The sequence below is a fragment of the Diabrotica undecimpunctata genome, chromosome 7, assembly GCF_040954645.1.
Source record: "Diabrotica undecimpunctata isolate CICGRU chromosome 7, icDiaUnde3, whole genome shotgun sequence".
NCBI lineage: Eukaryota > Metazoa > Arthropoda > Insecta > Coleoptera > Chrysomelidae > Diabrotica > Diabrotica undecimpunctata.
The window spans coordinates 158,922,558-158,946,461 of record NC_092809.1 but is presented as its reverse complement, the minus strand read 5'-3'; the positions used below and the strand labels follow the sequence as shown (position 1 = coordinate 158,946,461).

At 32.5% G+C, this 23,904-nt stretch overlaps 1 protein-coding gene across 3 annotated transcripts in view; it reads left to right on the top strand.

Annotated features, from left to right (window-relative positions):
• Positions 1–18,738: 18,738 nt before the first annotated feature.
• Rdl (Resistant to dieldrin) overlaps positions 18,739–23,904 on the top strand; it is a 330,014-nt gene continuing 324,848 nt past the window's right edge. For all 3 annotated transcript variants that reach the window (XM_072538615.1, XM_072538616.1, XM_072538614.1), the window contains exon 1: positions 18,739–18,884. In XM_072538615.1, the coding sequence (XP_072394716.1) occupies positions 18,814–18,884 (71 nt within the window). In that variant the 5' untranslated portion in view covers positions 18,739–18,813. The remainder of the gene's footprint in view (positions 18,885–23,904) is intronic.

The following is a 23,904-nucleotide window of genomic DNA, read 5'->3' as shown; positions in this document are numbered from 1 at the left end:
TGAAAAGGCATTTGATCGCGTTCAGCATACCAGACTATTTACCGCCTTGCAGAGCATCCAACTAGATGAGAAAGACATCAAACTTATTGCCAAACTTTACTGGAACCAAACAGCCATTATTAATACCAACAACAGAGAATCAAAGCCAATCAGTATTAAACGAGGCGTAAGACAAGGCTGTATACTATCTCCCACCCTCTTTAACGTGTATTCTGAGAATCTATTTAAGGAAGCTTTAAAAGATCAAAAAGGAATTATCATAGAAGGAGAAATAATTAACAATATACGGTACGCCGACGATACTGTGATTCTAACTGAAAACATCGACGATCTGCAGGAGCTAATCAATAGAGTTGACATGAAATGCACAAATTGGGGACTGTCGATAAATATCGATAAAACTAAATACATTGTGACAAGTAAAGTGGATATCGGCGCAACCCAACTGATATTAATCCAACAACCGCTGCAGAGAGTTCAGAGATTCAAATTCCTTGGATGTTGGATTACCCAAAATCTAGATCCATCCTACGAAATTCGATGTAGAATTGAACAGGCAAGAAACTCATTTCAAAAATTCAAGCCTCTATTATCCAATAACTCATTAAATTTAAAAATCCGTAAAAAGTTTACAAGATGTTACGTATGGTCTGTTCTTTTGTATGGATGTGAAACTTGGACTTTAAACGCTGATATCATGAATAAAATCGAGGCGTTTGAGATGTGGTTGTATCGAAGGATACTAAAAATTCTATGGACTAGCAGAACCAGAAACGAAGAAGTTCTTCGAAGAATGGGACATCAACGAACTCTATTAAATATTATTAAGAGGCGCAAACTAGAATATCTTGGACATGTAATCAGAGGACCAAGATATGAGTTCCTTCGGCTAATTCTCAACGCTAAAATCGAAGGAAAGAAATGGATAGGACGGAAGAAACTCTCTTGGTTGAGGAATTTGCGGTAGTGGACAGGTTTGACAGCGGACCAATTGCTACACGTAGCGCAAGACCGAGATCAGTATAACAATATTATAAGCATGGTAGTCGCCGACGTTCCGTAGGGATATGGCACTCTAAGAAGAAGAAGTTTGATTTCTTTGCAATAATAACCATCAAATTAAACAATGAAGACTAATAATATTATAACCATCTGAAATCTGACTATATTCGCTCTGTGCGTGACCGTGCTAGGGGTACCTTGAAACGATGCCAGCGTGCGTAGCGGCGAAATATGACAAAATTGGACCTTTTGGATTTTTTTACGCATAAATTTTATTAAAAATGGGTGCAAATACATGTTGCGTATTTAATTGTGCTAATAATAGCAAAAATAGTAAGTGTAGTTTTTATAGGTTCCCAAAGATTACATATAAATTACAGAAAAAAAAAAGATGGTTTCGTGCTAATAATATGAAAAAGTAAATATCACATAATTTCATTTTTATGCAATTAAACTAGGAAAAATTTAAATAATTTACCTTAAATGATATTTCGTAAGGCTGCAAGCTATCTGCAGCCTGCCTAATGACTTTAGCTTTTATATCATAGTTTTTACTGTTATTGTTTTTAACTACATGCTCTTCCACATGCAAAAACTTGATTTGCCAATACTAGATTTTCCCTTTCTTTTCTGTTTGGGGTTGAAAAGATAAAGTTTATGAATTTTTAGAAACCCAGTTTTCAATACTAAATTTATTTTGTACATAAACTGAAAAAATATAATTAAAAAACTAATTATTAATACTTTTCAATTTCGTATCTATTTAACATATGTATAACCTTAAATTGGGAGTTCCAAAACTGTCAGATTAATGCGGTAGATGTCGCGTCAGTCACGAACGGAGCGAATATTCAATTAATCAATTACTGACAATTGGCGTTTGTCTATTTATAATTTTTATTTTGGTTCTAAACCTAAACTGCAGAGTATAGACTATAGACAGAGTATAGCGACATCAAAATATTTGTATCGGTACTACAAATGACATTTAGTTTAGTTTGACGTTGAGCTACCTGCGTGGAACGTCTAGTTAACTTAGACGTCTTTTATTTGAAGTTTCGACTTCTAGCTCAAAAATCATTTTTAAAACAAATATATCCATTTAAATCTATATTTATATTACTATAATTATATATACTATATAAAACGACGAGAAAATGTATTTGAAACTGTATTTTTTATTATAACACTGCATACCAACAAATTAATTAAAAGTTTTACATAATTAACTTAAAATAACAATTAATTTAACGCAATTAATTTAATTAATTTTCTAAACTTTTAATTAACTGAATTTTAAAAAATAATTTATAATCAATGATTATTAACTTCCCAAACTCAGTTCATGTCGTAGTTTTAACAGGTCAAAAGAATTTGTAGAGGTAACTCTTTCCTATAAAACTCAAGGGTGATTATACGAAAGCGCTAATTGAGAAGCACCTCTCAATATTCTTATTCGTATAATAAGTGTTTTCAGCAGCCTTATTTAAGTTATTGACGGTTTGGAAAACTCTCTTAAGCTTTCTGAAGATTCAGCCTGTTGAAGTTTAAAATGGAAGTTTTACTTTTCAGTTTTGTTGAAAGTCAGCATGTATAAATTAAACGGATCGTGATAATAGACTTGTCGTGAAAGGCAAACAGATTATACAACAATGTGCTTATATGGAAAGAGTAATTTATTTTATTATAGGTTTTAAATTTCTTTTTTAACCAGGTGGGCTAATTCAAATTCACCTCGCCGTAATGCTTGTTTGTAATTGGTCCAACCCACAAATCACCTACATCTAGATGCTTCACGACAATACTTTAGTTGGATATGAAATTCAGCGCTCCAAGAGATTTGCATCGGAACTAATTCAAGCGGAAAATTATGCGGGAATTTCAAAATTACTTTTTACGGAAAAACTTAAATAAAGCTTAAAATATTTAAATATTTTATTGAAATTGCAATTGAAAAAAAATGCATTTGAAATTTTAAAATGTGCAAATTATTTTTAAAGTTAAATATACACGACACCATTTAAGAAAAAATAAGACAACATTTATTTATTTATTATATTATATATTATATTATTATATATTTATTACCTGTAAAACAACCGTGTATATAAATTTGTAATAGAAGAGAAATATGCTTTATTACCACTAGAAAATGTACAATTTTATGTAAATTTAGTGAAAATTGTACAAAACTTACAAAAAGTCAGAAAAATAACATTTTAAAATTTACTGAAATTACATAAATCGTCAATATTACAAAATAAAAGATAATAAAATACACAATATATTGCAAAATTTAAACAAATTGCAGATTGCATAATAAAACTTTACGAACTAAGAAGTTTAGGTTGCTGCATGTGATACTCAAATATATATTTATACAAATTGTACATAAAGCTATTCGTTAAGAAACTCTTCTACTGAATAATATGATATTTCAGATAGATAGATTTTTGTCCTTTCACGGAACTTGAGAGAAGAAGTTGCAGATTTAAGCTGCATAGGGAGATTGTTGTATAATTTTTTTGCTGAATATAACATAGATTTCTTTACTAACTCAGTGGACGGTATCAGTAAATGTAGGTGTTTACAAATTTAAGCACACACTTTCTAAAATATATAAAGAGGGAAGAGTTAAAATCCCATGATTTTTAAAGTAGCTTGTGCAATATGTTATTCTACTGAGGCCAAAAAGACATCTTATTGCCCTTTTTGTAATTAAAAAACAACATTAGCTTGGGCATCTGTTCTAGAAGCCAAAAAATAAGAACATATCGAAGATCAGACGTGAACAAAGAAAAATATAATTATTATTTAAATGGAAATAAGCCACAATTAAAGGTTAAAATACGTTTATTGACGTTTCAATTTCCACTTCGGAAATCGTTCTCTAAATACAAACATCTATATTGACAATTCAGACATACATTATACATTTTAAAGTAGACGACTTTAAAACGATATTGCCAATATTGTTGAGTTGCGTTCCTGGGACGACTTTACTTATAAGATAGTTCATTCGATTACATGAAATCAACTTTAACTTGAGAATACCCATTTATTAATATAAATTCAACATTTCAACAACATTCAAAACAACAAACACGTTGAGATCTATTTTGTCTAAAACCAAACCTAACAATGAACAAGAAAGGACAAGGAATTGCATTTATAAAATACCTTGTAAATGCGATTTTATTTAGGTGAAACATCAAGGCCATTAAATGTTAGAATAAGTGAACATCAATCCTATATTAAAAATAGAGAATTTGATAGATCTCAAATATGTTAACAAGCATGGGATAATGAACATAGGGTTCAATGGAATGATTCAAATATAATCCTGAAAGAAACGGATGGTAAAAAGAGAAAAATCAAAGAAGCGGCTCTAATTATGCTAAATGAGACCAATTGTGTCGCAAATTCCTCGGCAGAATGTAGTAGGATCTGGTTACCCATATTGAAAGAGGAATTTATTAAAAGGAAAATACCAGTACTGGTACGTCAGTAACATATAGAGAGTACATCATTTATGTTTTTTAAATAACAAACATCTAAAATCGGAATTTGGTGTTTATTGAAGGTAAACTAAATGCACGATCAAATCCTTACCATGTCGGGATAGTATTATGAGGTTTTTTTCCTGGTTTTTCCCTCATAATTTACTATGGAATCACTAACAGGAGAATTTTACTGTCATCATGGCATGTGTTTGTCTTTTTAAAGACGAATTACATGTTATGATCTTTTCTGACGGATATTCTCAAGTTAAAGTTGATTTCATGTAATCGAATGAACTATCTTATAAGTAAAGTCGTCCCAGGAACGCAACTCAACAATAATGGCAATATCATTTTAAAGTCGTCTACTTTAAAATGTATAATATATGTCTGAATTGTCAATATAGATTAGTCAGATAAAATTAAGTTATTAGAAGAATTTTTCACTAAGTAACAAAAAACAAAATTTGTTTAATTTACTAATGTTTGTATTTTGAGAACGATTTCCGAAGTGGAAATTGAAACGTCAATAAACGTATTTTAACCTTTAATTGTGGCTTATTCCTATTTAAATAATAATTATTTTAAAATACCACAAGAAAATAGCTTCAGAACAATATAAAGAAAAGTATGTTATTTTGGAAGATGCTACATTGATTTCCTTCGAAACAGATCTTATTGCATAGCAGGCTCAGGCTAGTTATTTCTTACTTAACAAATCGATATGAAGGGACCATTTAAGGTTGCTGTCTATAAAAATACCAAGAAATTTTACAGATTCAATGATACTGATCTGGTTGTTATTAAGAACCAAAGATTGTATATCTCCTTTATAGAATAATGCAACTGTCTTATCCACGTTAAAACAGAGTAAATTAGAGTCGGACCAGGATTTTATTTTAAGTAAACCAGAAGTTATAGTTGCTTGAAGAGTTACAATATTAGAGTTCCCTCAGGTGACACTGGTATTATAAGCAAAAAGAAAAAATTTTCCATCGATTTTTAAGTTGGTAATGTCATTTATAAAGATACAGAAAAGTAGAAGACCCAATACTCAAGAGGTTTTCTTAGACCTCTTACCATAAAAACTTGAAGATGATCTCCTATGTATGAATCTCTATCACCTCCTAAACTTTTAAACACCTACTATGCCCATTGTAATGAAGACTTGGCATAATCGCTGTTTCATCAAATGTTATAGCTATATGCTTATCCATTCCTTCCATTTTCGATGCCGTTGCTTTTAGTGACTCAAATATTAACTTATTAATTCCTGGGCCCAAAATAGTTTAAGCCAGAAATCTGTTTAATGTTGACTTACTGGGTAAGATAAAAAGATTGGAAAAATACTATATGAACAAGCACTTTGTATAAAGACAAAGCCAAATATTTCTCATTAAGAGTAAATCGTCTTAGTTTTTTTGCTTTACAACTCTCTCTGTACTGAATTTGAATTAGTATAGCTGCCATTCTATTAATGTTCTAAAGATCATCCAATTTATTTCTTTTATAAAACTCTTTAGCTTCAAACAGTCTGAGTTTAAAAGACTTTTTACAATTTTTTTTCAAAGAATATTTATGGAGTAGTTGTTTTAATGATCCATATATATTTTTCTTTTTAGGGATAATTGTACTTTTTGATATCTTACACTCCTGCTATATTTTCATAGTATTTTAAGGTGTGATATTCTTACACACCGCGACATCAATGAAAAACTAGAATCATTTGAGCTGTGGGTGTATAGAAGAATTCTGAAAATATCGTGGACAGAACACATCACAAACAAAGAGGATGAATAAAGAAATAGAAGTTTTAAATATAATTAAAACAAGAAAATTGGAATTTCTCGGACATATTACACATAGAGAGAAATACACCTTGCTCTAACTGATTATGCAGGGAAAGATCCAAGGAAAGAGAAGCATAGGGAGGCGTAGAATGTCATGGCTGCGCAATTTGAGAGAGTGGTACGGATGTACATCAAATGAACTTTTCAGAACAGCTGTCTCAAAAGTCAGAATAGCTATAATGATTGCCGATCTCCGCTGCGGAGATGGCACTTGAAGAAGAATTCTTACACCTTTTAGGGAAACACCTATAAGTATATGTGATGTTAATTTCTTTATTCAATCGTTACAAGGCAAAATCTGTTCAATATATTAACATTCGTGTAGTGGCCTTACTGCGTGAGAGACTTAATAGACTGTTTTTTGATGTGAGTATTAAACAATTTATTCTAAGCACTAGAATGTTTCAGTACCTTTATGTATCTTTGTTAGATTTTTGCTATGGGAGATTATGAACACAGGCAAGCTCCTATTTCTAGTTTTTAATTTCAGCTGGTCTATGACACGGAGGCAACCAAACTTAAGGTTAAGCAAACTGTTAATTTTATAATTAATCATATTAAAGAATCTATGCAAATCTGCTAATGACAATATAAAATATAAATGTTTAACTACAGTTTGTACAATTAAAATCTCTTGGTTTGGTAGCTGTGCATAATTGTGTTCTGCAACTAAAAATTTTTATAAGATAGTAACCAATTGGAAAATTATTAATTGTTGTCATCCCAATACTTACTACAATGGGGTATCTCAAATAATTGAAACATGTGCGTAGATTGTGCATCTCTACTTGTTGAAGGACTTTCAACTAAAACAAAAAATTAATAGAATCATTTATACCATCATTCACTTCAAGTAAAATAATTTTTAATAATTACATATCACGGTTGCTTACTTTCTGTTACATTTGCTTCCGCACACAACATTGAAATTCTTTTAGGATATTTATTAGAAGAGGAATCTAAAATCTATCAGTTATTTGTTCTCTAATATCAAATACTTATTGAACTCATCATGCAAATGTAAGCTAGGAATTGCATTTGGACACAATCTGTGACTCCATAAAGAAAACAAACTTATTTCCAAATCAGACAGTTCTTGTCCTTGCCACTTGATGCCATTATAGATTGGTAATTATTCGTAAATCTTTATCGTCCAATCAAACTGTTTTCAATATTTCTAGCATTTTGGTATGTCGGACTTTCTTAAAAGCTTTTTTTAAAATCGATTGCACAGACGTTTTGCATTTTGATTTACATCTCTGCAGCTCTAAGAGCTTACATATATTTTAAAAAATCGTTACATATAATATGTACCTATTTTCATATATTTTCATACATATAATCCGCTCTTTACTCATTAGACTTATTGTCCGATAATCAATGCATGACTTTGCACGATGTTTCTTTGGTATTGTGACAAATGTCGAGCTAAGTCAATCAGTTGGTAATTTTCCGGTGTCATAAATTCTGTTAAAGAGACTGAACAATGCTTTAATTCCATTTTTCCCAAAAACTTCAGTATTTCAGTACTTTCTTCATCGCTGCCAATTGTTTTTCCATTTTTTGCCATTTATATTGGTCATATAACCTCACGTTCTGTTATAAATGGACTTGTTATTGCAATCGGTGTATAATGTTCTACTCTTTCATCTTAATTCAAGTTTTTCCATTCCTTTAACTGTTCATCAATTTAATATTCTGTGTCCGTTAATCCGATATCTAATATTCTATGTCTTTAGGTGTAAAGACGATTCTTTGGAAGTTTGAAAATTGTTTTTGTTATTACTAGTTGCGGTTCTACGCAAAAAGATGCCAACATTTTCCCTGTTTTATTTCATATTCCCAAGCCATATTATTCTATGAAATTCGTATTCGTATTTTCCTGGCGCCTTCACCAATATTTGCATTAAAATCTGTTATGACAATATTGATTTCGTGTTTCTTTGTAAATGCTAATAATGTTTCTAAATCATGGTAGAATTTTTCAATTTCTTCTCCTTGATAGTCTTGTGTGAGTGCATATGCTTGTAATATATTCATATTTGTTGTTTTTGTTTGTATTTGTAACATTAGTATCCTTTCTGAGAAATGTTTTTTACAGCTTTATCTGTTTCCTTCGAATTATGGCTATATCATTTTTTTGTTTGTAACTGTCTTCTCTTGAGTAGTATACAATGTGATCATCTATAGTTACCTTGCCAGACCCTGCCATCTCATTTCACTTATTCCAAGTATACTTATATTTAGACGCTTCATTTCTTTTATGGTGTTGTGAACCGGTCCTGGTTAGTACATGCTTCTTACATTCCATGTACCCAGTTTAGTTGTACCTAGTTAATCGGGAGATTCTTAGCACCTCTACTCCATTTAAGGAGCGCTTGTACTCGAGGCCGAGTATTTATCAGCCATATCCATGACTCTTTCTTGGGAAAGTTAGGCTCTAGATGGTTTCCGGTTGCCTTCCTAGAGTGTGACATCTCTACAAATGAAATGCATCAAATTTTACTTCCTGTTGTCAGATTTCCTTAATTGACTTAATGAAAACCAGTAAACTATAAATATTAAAAATGTTTATGATGAAATAAAAGTATATAACATACATTCACATCAATTAATATGCCGGACAAACATTTTTTATAAAAACAATTATATCTTAAATTTTGTATGTCGGTAAAAGACTACCGCGGAATGGCATATTGTTACCTCTCCCCTCTATTACCGCATTTATTAATTATAATATATATATATATATATATATATATATATATATATATATATATATATATATATATATATATATATATATATATATATATATATATGTTCGGAAAGATTTCCGCGGTTAGTACAATAATTAAACTTAGAGCTAAGATTAATATTATTATAAAAATTAATATTAAACTCACCAGTCTTCCGGGTTGAACCGCGTCGATATCCATTTTGCCGAGCTTTCGACATCCTCTCTGATGTCTTCTTCAGGGCTTCCGAGGTCTCAGTCTCCCGAGCCCCCAGACACTACTACACTCACTAGTCACTTCTAGTTCACTCACTAGTTCACTACTACGACTGGGACCAGGGGACGGTTCATTTATACCGTCGATGGTGACGTGGCCTAGGTGGGGGTTAGGGTGGAGATTGGCGCGAGAGTTGGCGCGAACATTTCCGACAGTGGGATTTTGATTCGAAGATGGAGGGGGCGATATTTTGTTTATGAGAGGTCTCCATGTAGAAGGTAACCGTATGGCGTCATCTCTTTTATTAAGGCAATTTGGTCTTTTTTCTATTTCTATGGCTTCTCGGATAATTCTTGGTTTATAAAAGCGGATGGGGGCTATGGTTCTGGAGTTTTCGAAATCAATTTTGTGACCTGTATGAAGATGGTGTTGACCGAGAGCTGAAATTGAATCGGAATTGCGAACAGAAATGGAATGTTCATAAATCCTATTTTGAATTCTACGATTTGTTTGGCCTATATAGGATCGGGGACAGTCTGCACAAGGAATTTCATAAACTCCGTGCTGTTCGTTTGGAATATTGTCTTTGATTGATCGAACAAGAGATGAAAGTTTTTGTTGGGGGGTAAATATTGTTTTTATTCCTCTTGGTTTAAGAATTTTGTCGATTTTGTCAGTGACACCTTTGATGTAAGGAAGAAACGCTTTCGTATGATAAGGGTCTGAGTCTTTGGATTGAGATTGAGTGGGAGATTGATGTCTGTGGATGCTCCTATTGATGTGATTTTCGCGGTAGCCATTTTGGATGAGGGCTTGTTTTAAACAAGAAAGCTCAGCGGATCTACTTGCATCATCGGAAAGGCGTATTGATCTGGATACAAGAGTATTAATGACTGAATTAATTTGTGAAGGTGCGTGGTGAGAGTTGGCATGCAAGTAACGATTGGTATGTGTGGGTTTTCGATAGACAGAGTAATGAAAACCTTGGGATTGGTGTTTCTTTATGAAAACATCGAGAAACGGCAGGGATGAATCAGTTTCTACCTCCATCGTGAACTGGATACTAGGATGTATACCATTCAGATGGGTTTGGAAAGACACCAAAGCATCCCTGCCATGGGGCCAAATGACGAATGTATCGTCAACATATCGTAGCCAACATGTGGGTTTGAGCATTGATGTGGATAGTGCTCGGGTCTCGAAGTCTTCCATAAAGATATTGGCAATCACTGGAGATAGAGGGGAGCCCATTGGGGCACCATTTATTTGTCTGTAGAATTGATTTTGGAAGATGAAATAGGTGTTGGACATACAATGTTTAATGAGAGATAAGTGGTCTTGTTGGATACTGTACTTAGTTTTCAGAATGTTTAGAGTTTCATCTATAGGAATGTTTGTAAAAAGTGAGACAATATCGAAACTTACTAGAATGTCTGACGGTGATATAGGGTATTGTTTAAGAAGTTCGATGAAATGAAAAGAGTTTTTGACGAAGGATGAAGCATTTTCGGCGAAAGGTTGTAGAGTTTTGGCCAAATACTTGGCCAATGGTTGTGTAGGGCAGTTGTATGCACTGACAATGGGACGTAGAGGAATATCGGGTTTGTGAATTTTGGGGAGGCCATATATTCGAGGGAACCACTAGATCCGCTGAGCTTTCTTGTTTAAAACAAGCCCTCATCCAAAATGGCTACCGCGAAAATCACATCAATAGGAGCATCCACAGACATCAATCTCCCACTCAATCTCAATCCAAAGACTCAGACCCTTATCATACGAAAGCGTTTCTTCCTTACATCAAAGGTGTCACTGACAAAATCGACAAAATTCTTAAACCAAGAGGAATAAAAACAATATTTACCCCCCAACAAAAACTTTCATCTCTTGTTCGATCAATCAAAGACAATATTCCAAACGAACAGCACGGAGTTTATGAAATTCCTTGTGCAGACTGTCCCCGATCCTATATAGGCCAAACAAATCGTAGAATTCAAAATAGGATTTATGAACATTCCATTTCTGTTCGCAATTCCGATTCAATTTCAGCTCTCGGTCAACACCATCTTCATACAGGTCACAAAATTGATTTCGAAAACTCCAGAACCATAGCCCCCACCCGCTTTTATAAACCAAGAATTATCCGAGAAGCCATAGAAATAGAAAAAAGACCAAATTGCCTTAATAAAAGAGATGACGCCATACGGTTACCTTCTACATGGAGACCTCTCATAAACAAAATATCGCCCCCTCCATCTTCGAATCAAAATCCCACTGTCGGAAATGTTCGCGCCAACTCTCGCGCCAATCCCCACCCTAACCCCCACCTAGGTCACGTCACCATCGACGGTATAAATGAACCGTCCCCTGGTCCCAGTCGTAGTAGTGAACTAGTGAGTGAACTAGAAGTGACTAGTGAGTGTAGTAGTGTCTGGGGGCTCGGGAGACTGAGACCTCGGAAGCCCTGAAGAAGACATCAGAGAGGATGTCGAAAGCTCGGCAAAATGGATATCGACGCGGTTCAACCCGGAAGACTGGTGAGTTTAATATTAATTTTTATAATAATATTAATCTTAGCTCTAAGTTTAATATATATATATATATATATATATATATATACAGTGTGACCCATTTAGATTGGAAACACCTCTATAAAATTTCAAGTTGTTAACCGATTTTAACCAAATTTTTTTTTTTAGTGTCATGTAATAAAAGGTCTATTGCGGGACAAAATATGAAATATTTAGTTAAATTTTAAGGGCAGTCTACGATACTTTTTCTTCGTCTAAAATGGAGAATTTGTATTAGCGATTTTTTTATTAAAAAACCTTCTACGCCACTGGATTTAGAGTGGCTTCAAATAGCTATGACCAAAAATTTCATTAAAATATATTTATTAATAACGACGTTATGACAACTTAAAATTTTAAAACTCACTAAGCTACGAGTCAAAAAAGAACACCCTGTATCAACAGATAACCCTGGAACTAATTATTTTTCAAATAATTTTAATAATAAACCACTACTAGACAAAAGAATGTTTAAAATAGCATAAAAATTTAATGCAAGTAACGCATTTACATTAATATTAACTTTACATGCTACAACTTAAATCTCAGTTGCCATGACAACGATATTACTGTTTGACATTATTTGTGTCATACAAATTTCAGTGCTAGCATAAATTTATGCATAATATCTGCAACAATATTTACTTCAAATTCTTTTAATAATATTTTGTGTCATGGCTGCAAGATTAAGTTTGTATCAGTTTGCAAGATTTGTACAATATTTAATGGCAGACATGTGGATCGTCCTAATATTAGCTGCGGTACGGTAAACAAAATAAATAGAATACTTAATGAATATGGTGTAGTATCAAAACTAATTTTAAAAAATAACGCGTTACGAAGAAGAAGAGGAAATGATCAAATCATTTTAGATCATTTCAGAAACAACCCTAATGCCAGTTTAAGGAATGCCAGTTTATATTTGAATGTGCCTCGAGAGAGTATTCGGCGATGTCTTAAGGTAAATAATATTAAACCTTTCAAACCAAAATTCTTACACACATTACAAGAACGCGACGAAGCAAAACGTTTAGAATATTGTTTATGAGCCCAAGGGAAATATTTAAACAATACAAATTTTCTAAAAAAACGTGTTGTTTACCGACGAAGCCACTTTCACTACAAATGGAGTAGTATCATCACAGAATTGTCGCTATCGGACAGCAGATAATCTCCATTGGGTAATAAACTGTAAAAGCCAGTATTCTCAAAAAATCAATGTCTGGTGTGGTATACTGAACGAGCGAGTTATTGGTCCTTTCTTTTTTGAAGAAAACTTGATCTCATAGAACTTTTTAGAATTTTTAAACACCGACTTGTGGGATGCTATTCATGAGCTCCCAATTAATGAACGATTAAATTTGTATATCCAGTTAGATGGGTGTTCTGTTCATTACGCCAAAACCGTGAAGCAATGGCTAAATGAAAATTTTCCGAACCGTTGGATAGGCCGGGATAGTCTGTTGATAGATTGTAGAGGTGTGCTTATTAGTTCTTTTAGACGAACTAGTTCAAGCGAACTATTTCACAAAAATGAACTAGTTCAGTGAACTAGTTCGCGAAAGAACTATTTGTAGGACCGAAATCGAAATCCAACCCTAACATAATTGGTTGCCAGATGTCTCGTCTTATCATCACACGTTTTCTTCGGTTTTCAGTCAGTCTTTCACTCTTTCACTACCGTACAAGTAGTTCGCGTTCGGAACCATTTCTTTCGATCGTATGTTTAGGTTTAAATGTTTTAAATTTATTTCTCAAATGTTTTGCAAATAACATTTTTTTTATTTGCAAAAAATTATTAAGATTTGTTTTTTATTAACCGTTTTAAATATAAATATGGTTCACGTATGATTTATTTTTATATTTACGTATACTCATAGGTATCTATATTAGGTTATTTCTAAAAGAACCTTACAAAAAAAATCAGAGAATTTTTTAGGAACATTAAATAACACATTTTCATTCTCACTTTTACATAAAATTATATTTTATGTAGATGCATCAATCATTTTAACCACAACTTAAAATTGTTATTTCAAAATTACAATACGAGAAACAGTACAGCATGTCAACGTTCAAGCCAGTGCATGGGCATGGCATAAGATCCGAACCATTATGATATTAAGATAAAACTGTTTATGTTATTGTCACGTTCATAAGAATTATGATCTGTTATCTGAGACTAATCGGCACTTCTTTTTTTAAACTAGTCAGTCGGTCAGTCCATCCCATTCACAAAATAATAAATATATGATCTCATTCATTCATTATTTTCTTCTTTAAAAGTTGAGACACAATTTATAATGCAAATCGTTCGCAGTGAACTAGTTCTATGAAAATTAATGAACTAGTTCAATTAGTTCAGTTTAAAGAATCGTTCATTTGAACTATTTCGATGGTGAACTACACATCTCTAATAGATTGGCCACCTAGATCTTCAGATCTCACAATTTTAGACTTCTTTCTCTGGAGAGTTATCAAACAAAAAGTTTACCAAACCCATGCAAGAGACGTAAACGAACTTCGTGCAAGAATTCGACAGGCATGTGCAGAAATTACTCCCCAATAACTAAGAAATGTAATTAGAAATATTCATAAACGCTACGACAAATGTATCCAATTCGATGGTGGATTGGTAAAAGCAACTAAGATTTAAACTAAAATTATGTTTCCATGTTTCTGTTAATACAGAGTGTTTTTTTTTAACGTTAATACAGAGTGTTTTTTTCTTAGTGAGTTTTAAAATTTTAAGTTGTCATAAGTTTGTTATTAATAAATATATCTTAATGAAATTTTTGTCATAGCTATTTGAAGCCACTCTCAATCCAGTGGCGTAGAAATTTTTTTAATAAAAAAATCGCTAATACAAATTCTTTATTTTCGACGAAGAAAAAGTATCGTAGAATGCCCTGAAAATTTAACTAAATATTTCATATTTTGTCCCGCAATAGACCTTATATTACATTACATTAAAAAAAAATTTGGTTAAAATCGGTTAACAACTTCAAATTTTATAGAGGTGTTTCCAATCTAAATGGGTCACACTGTATATATATATATATATATATATATATATATATATATATATATATATATATATATATATATATATATATCACATAAGCCGAACGCTCTAATAGGTCGGTTAAAATAGTAGCACAAAATTTTCAAAATTTGCATTTAAATATCTAAATTATTAACAGAACTTTATGGTTGACAAATTGCAAATAACAATAGACATATGTGAGTAGTAAAACATAAATAACTTGCAGAAGAACTCAAATCTAAAACTTGATTTCAGTATAAAAGATAATAAATATATTACTCATTTACTTCTTGTTAGTAATACAAATTATTTTTTGCTTCCTTCCTAATTTTGGAAACTTTCTTGATTGACATTTTGAAAAAATTAATTCGCGTATTTAGTCAAATGTATCTGATTACGTGTTATATACTCCAGATTTAAAATAACCTTATAAAAAAAATATAATAGATTTTCATAAGAAAATCTTGATTACCACTCTATGTTCCTGTCGGTCAATCTATCTTACCGGAAAAACGGTGTCTAGATAACCTCGCGCCCTGGCGGCATAGAGGGACTATTATGCTGAAATCTTACACTTTGGAAACTTTCAAATAATTGTAATAAAATACCAACGTTATCTCGGTATACAAATTATTTAAGTAAGTTTCTCCACTTAAATTGCCGTAATAAATATTGGGACATTATAGTAGCGGCATTGCATGTGCCGTTTACTAAATAACTTAAGATTTCCAACAGACTAGAATATAATATTCTGACAATTAACGCTACCATTCAATAAAAATTAGTCACTAAAACAGACCCGTTAAAAATAAGCAGAATTCTATGCAATATTATTAGTAACGATTTTCCAATACTTCATATGTGTATCTACATCATTATATACTCATTCTTGAACTATTTTGATTTTGTGACGATATCACGAACTAAAAGCACGACTAAAGATACTGATAAATACCGTGAAACCCATAGACGAATAAGAGCTGAGATAAGAAAAACTAAAGAGAAATGGTTCTCGGAGAGATGCGAAGAAATCGAACAGTGCGAAAAGGTATACGAATATCACAATATGCATAAGAAGATAAAGGAACTCACAACAAAGAAAAGCTACAATATTTTATCGAAAGGGCTATGCGATGATAATGGAAATCTACAACTAGACCCCGACAAAATAGTTAGAATCTGGGAAACTTATGTGGAACAACTGTTAAATGATGACCGTCCTAGTGGGTATACATTGAGCAATGATGATACTGGCCCTTCTATTCTAAAATCAGAAGTGGAGAATGCTATAAAGGGTCTTAAAAATAACAAAAGACCAGGCAACGATAACGTATACGGGGAAGTATTGAAAATGCTGTGCGAAACAAACAGTCAATTTCTAGACTCACTCGTCAGACTCTTTAACAATATTTATAACAGCGGGGAGTTTCCTGAAGACTGGCTAGAGTCAACTTTTGTTGCCATACCGAAAAAACCAAAAGCAAAGTCTTGTGATCAACATCGGATGATAAGTCTAATTAACTACATTTCGAAGGCATACACCAAGGTTATTTACAACAGAATAAGCAAAAAATGCGAGGATAACATTGGAGATTCGCAGTTTGAGTTTCAGAATTCTCTTGTGACAAGAGAAGCACTTTTTAGTCTACAGGTACTCATCCAGCGCTGCAGATATATGAACAAAGACGTGTACATAATTATGCTTCATAGACTACGCGAAAGCATTCAATAACGTAAAGCACGAAAAAATAATTGAAGTTCTCCATAAGATCGGAGTCGACTACAGAGACATTCGAACAATAGCGAGTCTCTATTGGGGTCAAACAGCTAAAGTGAAAGTAGGATCTTCATTGACCAATAAAATTGAGATCAAGAAAGGGGTACGACAGGGCTGTATCTTGTCTCCTATTCTCTTTAATACATATTACTATACTATACTATACTACTATACTATACTATACTACTCAGAAGAAGTATTTAAGACAGCGCTGGAGGAAAGCACAGAAGGCATAAAGATAAATGGAGAAATAATTAATAACATAAGGTATGCTGATGACACTGTGATTCTAGTAAGTAGCATGGAGGAACTGAGTTGCCTAATGAGTAAGATACAAAAAACAAGTGCACAATACGGACTCAGACTAAATATCACAAAAACCAAATGGATGTTAGTAAGCAAAACCCAACAACCACCACAGCAACTGATATTAGACAATGAAAGAATTGAACACGTGGATTCGAACATCTACTTGGGAACAACAGTTAACTCAAATTGGGATCAAGCGAAGGAAATACGTATAAGAGTAGAAAAGGCAAGAGCATCGTTCACTAGCATGAAGCAAATTTTCACCTTTAAAAGCCTCACCCTACCTCTCAAAATTCGACTTCTGAAATGTTATGTATTCCCGGTTTTGTTATATAAAATGGAAACGTGGACAATGACCGCAACATTGATGAAAAAAGTAGAGGCCTTCGAAATGTGGGCTTACCGACGTATATTACGTATATCCTGGACTGAGCATGTGACCAACGAAGAGGTACTACGCCGGATATGTAAAGAGAGAGAGGTAGGAATAAGTATAAAGAAAAGAAAGTTGGAATACTTGGGTCACGTTATGAGACATAATAAATATATAGTACTACAGCTGATCGTTCAAGGGAAAATAGACAGCAGAAGGGGTCCAGGGAGGAGAAGACACTCGTGGCTCCAAAACTTGCGGCAATGGTTCGGATTGTCATCTGCTGAACTATTTAGATCTGCTGTAAACAAAGTCAGAATAGCCATGTTGGTTGCCAACGTTCGGAACGGACAAGGCACATGAAGAAGAAGAAGGAGACGATGGAATTTGTTTTTCTTTAGAACGTTTAACACTATTTTCACAAACGTGACTAACAATCTTGTAGATGTTCATGGTTAGCTCAACTCAATTTAATCAAGGTACGAAAAGTTGGATATCTGGGGAATATCCTGAGAGAAAAAATTTCGCAATCCTTTTACTAATTATCCTGGCAAAGATTGAGTGCAGGAGAGGAGTCGGTTTTAGGCTAATGTCGTGGCTAAAGAATATAAAGAACTGGAGAGGCAAAATAATACTGGCGAGCTTTTAAATGCTCCAAAATACAAACGTTTTGCCGTAAGATAATTCGGCAACGCACTATAGGTGCACTATAGATAGCTAATAACAAATCCATTTATATTCGCTACTATACATATTAAAAATAAACCACATTTTTATAATTTATAATATTAATAATTTATTTTTAAAACAGGCTAAAACTCAAAATTTTAATGATATATTTTTATTTTAATCAACTATACAATTTGCTGTTGATAAGTACATACGTACATATGTATATAAATATGTATATATATATATATATATATATATATATACAAATTTTATTATTCTTTTTAAAAGCTAAAAACAAACCAAAGTATCCTACATCCTGTTTATAACCAACCTCGGGGCCAACCAGTGACGACTCATTTCATTAGCCAGTTGGAGTTCTACCTGCCTCTCGCAGTCTCTTTGCACAGGTATCGGTGTTGACTAAAATTACGTCACTGAACGACAACACTAGTATTGATTCCAAGTCACGGGCAGATCCAGGACCAACACGCGGTTGTACGGCGCGAGTTACGTCGCTGATCCTTCTCCCTATTCATCGCGGGGGTGGTTTTGAGGGCGGACAAGGATAGAGCTAAAGATGACAGGATTGTTCGTCCGGGGGCTGCTATTATTTCGCAAATTCTGACCATCATGCGCAGTAGAGGAAGCCCAGTCTGGCCTGGAGACCACTCCTTGTCTCGGTGTCGAATGGGACACTACAACTGTAACGGTGTTCTGTGACGGGAAATGACGAAAAACAGGGGACACGTGTAGAAACCCCAAAATGGGGCACAGCCGGATGGTTTGGCCAGCCGTGCTGCTGACCCTTGTTGCCTTCGGAGGGGCCTTTGCTGGGTAAGTCTTTTAATAACTTCATTTTAAATTTTTTCTTCTTGGTTATCCGTGCATGTGCTCGCATGGGTGTGTTTGGGCTTGCAGCTGCGAGTGCCATCCCGGCTCGAGATGTCAATACTAGCAAAAATTACCCAGAGCCTTAAACGTCTTTACTCTAGATTATGTTTAACAAAACATTAATATTTTGATATGTTTGTCTAAAATATTTTGTTTAAAATCTATAAAAAGTATGTTTTTAGTTGAAATCTCACATCTAACTTTAACTTAAGGTAAAATTCACTGTTAACAGCTTAAATTTATATACAATATAATCCAAATTGTTGGCGTATAATTAAAAAACAAATTAAAAACTAAAAATCTGACTTTTCTAAAACTTTCTAGGATTGAAAATAGCTACAGTAAATATTAAAATTATTAATTATTAATTAATATTTAGAATACTCGTCGATATTCAATGTATATACATAAAAGAATATGTTAACAACTGTGACGTTTTTTCTTTAGTTTTATTCATTTTGAAAATAATAACAAATCTCTGGAGAAAATATCTCCAAATTGCTTAATTTTTTTGTACAGCACTATGAAGGTAAAAAAACCTTATTTTATGATAGAAAGATATTATAAATTCTTAAATAGGTAATTTTGAAATCATAATAAAATCGATACATACATGCAGAAATAAAAAAATAATTAAATGTTGGCATATTGTAGATTTTGCAAATATAATTTTCTCAAATATAATAAAAACTGATATTTAACAAAAAGTAACTAAATTATATTGTGATAATCTAAGTTAAACAAAATAATTACAAAAAATAAGATATTCTAAAATAAATAATTTAAGTGTAACCTATTTATAAGGAACTACTTCTCGTATTTTTTTTTACCTTTATTCTCACATAATATAATTTTTCAAGACCTAAATAGGTTGCAGTTGCAAACTACAACTTTCAATATTGTTTTACTAACTGGATGTCAAAGTTTGAAATAATGAATTTATTTAACAGTTTTTTAAATTAATAAACAACCTAAGACACAGATTCGCCATAGAGGATAGTAGAAGAATAATTATATAACGGTTCTTCTTTTGATTTTGCACAATATGTTTACAATAATATAGTTATTAAAACTTAGATTTTGGATTTTAATGAAATTTATATTTTAACGTTTTATTTTAATGAATAAGATTTCTGATATTTTGTTTATGAACATAGCACTAAATATGACTGTTATTTAAATTTTGGTAGAACCATTTGGAGCATAACAAGAGAATTCTTGGTAGAGTCCGTTCGCTCAGCTTAGGACTATTCTAACAGGATCATTAAAGGAAACATACAACACAAAAATTCATATTTCTTACTATTAATACTAACATTAACTGTTAGTTATCATACTAACAGTCCAATTAACTTACTGTTGTAAACTTCTTTGATTGAAAACAGTAGAATAATCATAAATAACGGAAGTATATCTTTATTAATTTTCATTAACAACTTTCCATTTGTAAATACTAGTCTATAAACTTTTGTTTTAATTGTTAATTTAATTTAATTGATGCAATCTTTATTTGGTAATAAACGTCATGTGAACATTTTTTGTTTAAATATTGGCTATGAGCACGTCTGCTTGGTTGTATAGTAGTTTCCAGTCACTTGGCGTGTCAAAATTTAACCAACGTGGCAGAAACTATAATTACTAAATTTACTAGACAATTTGGACTGCGATTTGCAAACCGAGTATAACCACAACACCGTCTCAACAGTGTTTTGTAACTACGTTAAGCATTTTAACATTAACTAAAGCATTTTTGTTTTCAGTTTGTTATTTGAAATATTTGTTTAGTTGGCGTTTTTATGTTTTCAGTTCCTTTTTTCTTCCTCATCAAATGAGCTCTTTTTCTGTGAAAATACTAATAGGACCATCCCTATAAAATATCGCTAACGGAATTAAGAATACTGTCTGCCTTTAACACAAATATTAATTTTTTATTGTTTTTACAATACCATTATTAGATATGTCATTTATTTATACAGGGTGGTCCTTAAGTAATTGTACAAATAGAACCGTAGATTCTGAACTTTACGATTTAAGCCAACTTGCTTTAATAAAATGTTGATATTAAGAAAGAAACAGGGTGTTGACGTAGAAATTTAAAATTTTATTTTTTGCTATAACTTTTACGTTTGTAAATATTTGTGGACAAAAATTTACAATTGGATGCATTTGAGTAGGATAAATTATAATTTTATACATACTTTAATGTAACTGATAGAGGGCGCCACATATACCACATATGTGGCATAAATTTGCGCTTAACTTTTTTGCTCTTTAAGCTAGCTCCATTTGTGTTAAATATTAAATATACATTATTTTTACAAAGAAAAGGTTTACTTCTTAGTAACCTGAAAATTCAACCGTTTTCGAGATAATCGCATTTTATAAGTCAGCTGCATAATAATTCTTAGTTTAATATGGGTGCTATATATCTTATTGGATCTTCTTCTTTAGGTGCCGTGTCCGTATTCAGACGTTGGCCGTCATCATGTTTACAATTTCCCTTTTCTATCGCTTCTTAAGTTTCTATAATGGCGTTGTATTACTTTTTCTCTATTGTAAAATGCTGAAAATCCAAAATATGTGGTTTATGCAAGATGCTACACCACCTCATTCTAGAGAGAAGGCAGTTAGAAGATACTTACATACAACTTTTCTGAACTTTGGATTGGTCGTGGTAGTCATATTCCTTGGCAATGTGGTGAAATATTGATATAATTATCTAATTCATAAAAAATCCGAAAGGAATACTTATTATTCATTACGTAAGTTGTTAATTCATTTTTATTAGTGTTATAATTTAAGTTAGGTGAAGTCCTCCTTCTAGTTTGAAGACATCAAGAGACAAGGAAATATGTACTTTAGGAAATATGCACCAATAAACGTCAGGCCATCAACAATAATTATACTTTATTCCTTCTTACATACAGAACAATACAAAACTTGACTGACAGTAGTTTATGACCTATCTATGACATCACTCATTGCACTGTCCACAATGTCACTTCATATAGAACAACATCCACTTTTTATGTTGGATATTCTAACAATTAGGACAAATAGAAACTAGAGTACAGGTATTAAATAACACATGTGTCTTGTTTCATAATACTTTTGCTACAAATCTAACCTTAAAGACTCAGCATTTTTAAAAAAAAACATCATCGTTGGCCTAATAACCAATATTGTTATAAATATAGTAAACACACAGGCAATTTAGTTCAGCATAATATTAGTTCGTTAGTAAATCATAATAGTCCATTTGTTCGAGATGTAATTATAGTTACTCGTAAGCTGTAACGTAATCATATAAATAACTAATGTCATCGATAGGTTATTCCATGGGTATATAAGTAACCAATGAACGAGATACATCAGAGTTTAATACATTATTTAACCTCTGCGATAAATAAGATGTAGTTGCATATTATACCATAAGATTTGGATATGTATCCAAAAGAATATATTCATCCATTATACATTATAGCCACCACGTAGCCCAGAATTTAATCCGCTTGATTTTGGTGTATGGGACGCATTAAAATAACGTTAAAATAATAAAATAGTGTTGGTAAAAAAGGTTGACAATCACTTCTTTGTTTTTTTGAAAGAAAACTTATAAATAAAACCGCTTTATATTGTATATGTCCATCTAATATGCAAATAAATAATTATCCAAACACGTGGCGGTACTGCTTAGGTTTTTCAGAGATTATAGATATTCTATATTATTACTACCAATTGTATGTCCTTATCTGTTACTAGGGTTCGAATATAATTCTTTTTTAAACGACAAAGACAATAAAATGATTTAAAATAGAAACTAAAAATATTTATGCAAAATGGCGTTACTTTCAACGTGTTTTCACTTGCACAAAACGAGTGACAGAAATTTTTGGGAAGTAATCGAACGAACTTGATCACTCGTCCTATTTAGGACGTTGTACCAATTATAATGATCTAACTGATGAACGGAAATTTTCCGCAAAAGCGTGTTCTACCAATATCGTGATTTGTTGTGGAGAGGAGCTAATAGTAGTTGTGTTTCTATGCAGGTTCACCCACAAATAGGGAAACCAATGTGTTAGATAGTGAGCGTTTTAAAGCTAGCCGAGAATTTTAAATTTACAAGATGGGTCGCGTATGGTTTATGACAAACCTTCTTCTTCTTTTGGTGCCGATCCTCTGTAGATGTTGGCAATTACGTTGGTCCATACAACTTTGTTGACAGCTGCTCTAAATAGATGTATGGTAGTCATTCCTACCCACTGTCTGATGTTCTTCAACCACGATGTCCTTCTGCACCCTTAAGATCCATTTTCTTCTATCTTGCCTTGTAAAATTAATTGAATTAGTTGATACTTCTCATTGCGCATCAGATGCGCTAAGTATGTCATCTGATTTTCACGATACGCATATTTTCCAGATCTTTATTCATACGTTGGATCATGGTGTTGTTTCGAAGGCTTCTAATCGTTTGGATATTACCTTCGTGAAGGTCCAGGCTTCGACTCCATATAAAAGGGTAGAAAATACATAGAATCTCAAGACTCGTGTTATTATATCAATGTTCAGGTGCATATTACTTAAAATTTCCTGAGGCGATTGAAGACAGCTCTCGCCTTTTTTATACGCCATATCATTTCCTGTGAGTGGTCCCATTCCTTATTTAGGCTGCATCCAAGGTATGTAATTTTGTCGATTATTTTCAAGAGTTCATTATTAGCTGTGAATTGGAGCTGTAATACGTCGTTTTTACTTCCTACAAGAATTTTGGTCTTCTTACAGTTTAATTTGATGCCGTATATGTCACAGGCTTCTACTTCACGGTCTAGTAATGTTTGCAGATCCTCCGCATTATCAGTAATCACAACCGTATTGTCGGCATATCTTAAATTGTTTATGATTTCATCATTGATTTTTATGCCTTCTCTTAAACCATCAATAGCTTCCCTGAACAGCATTT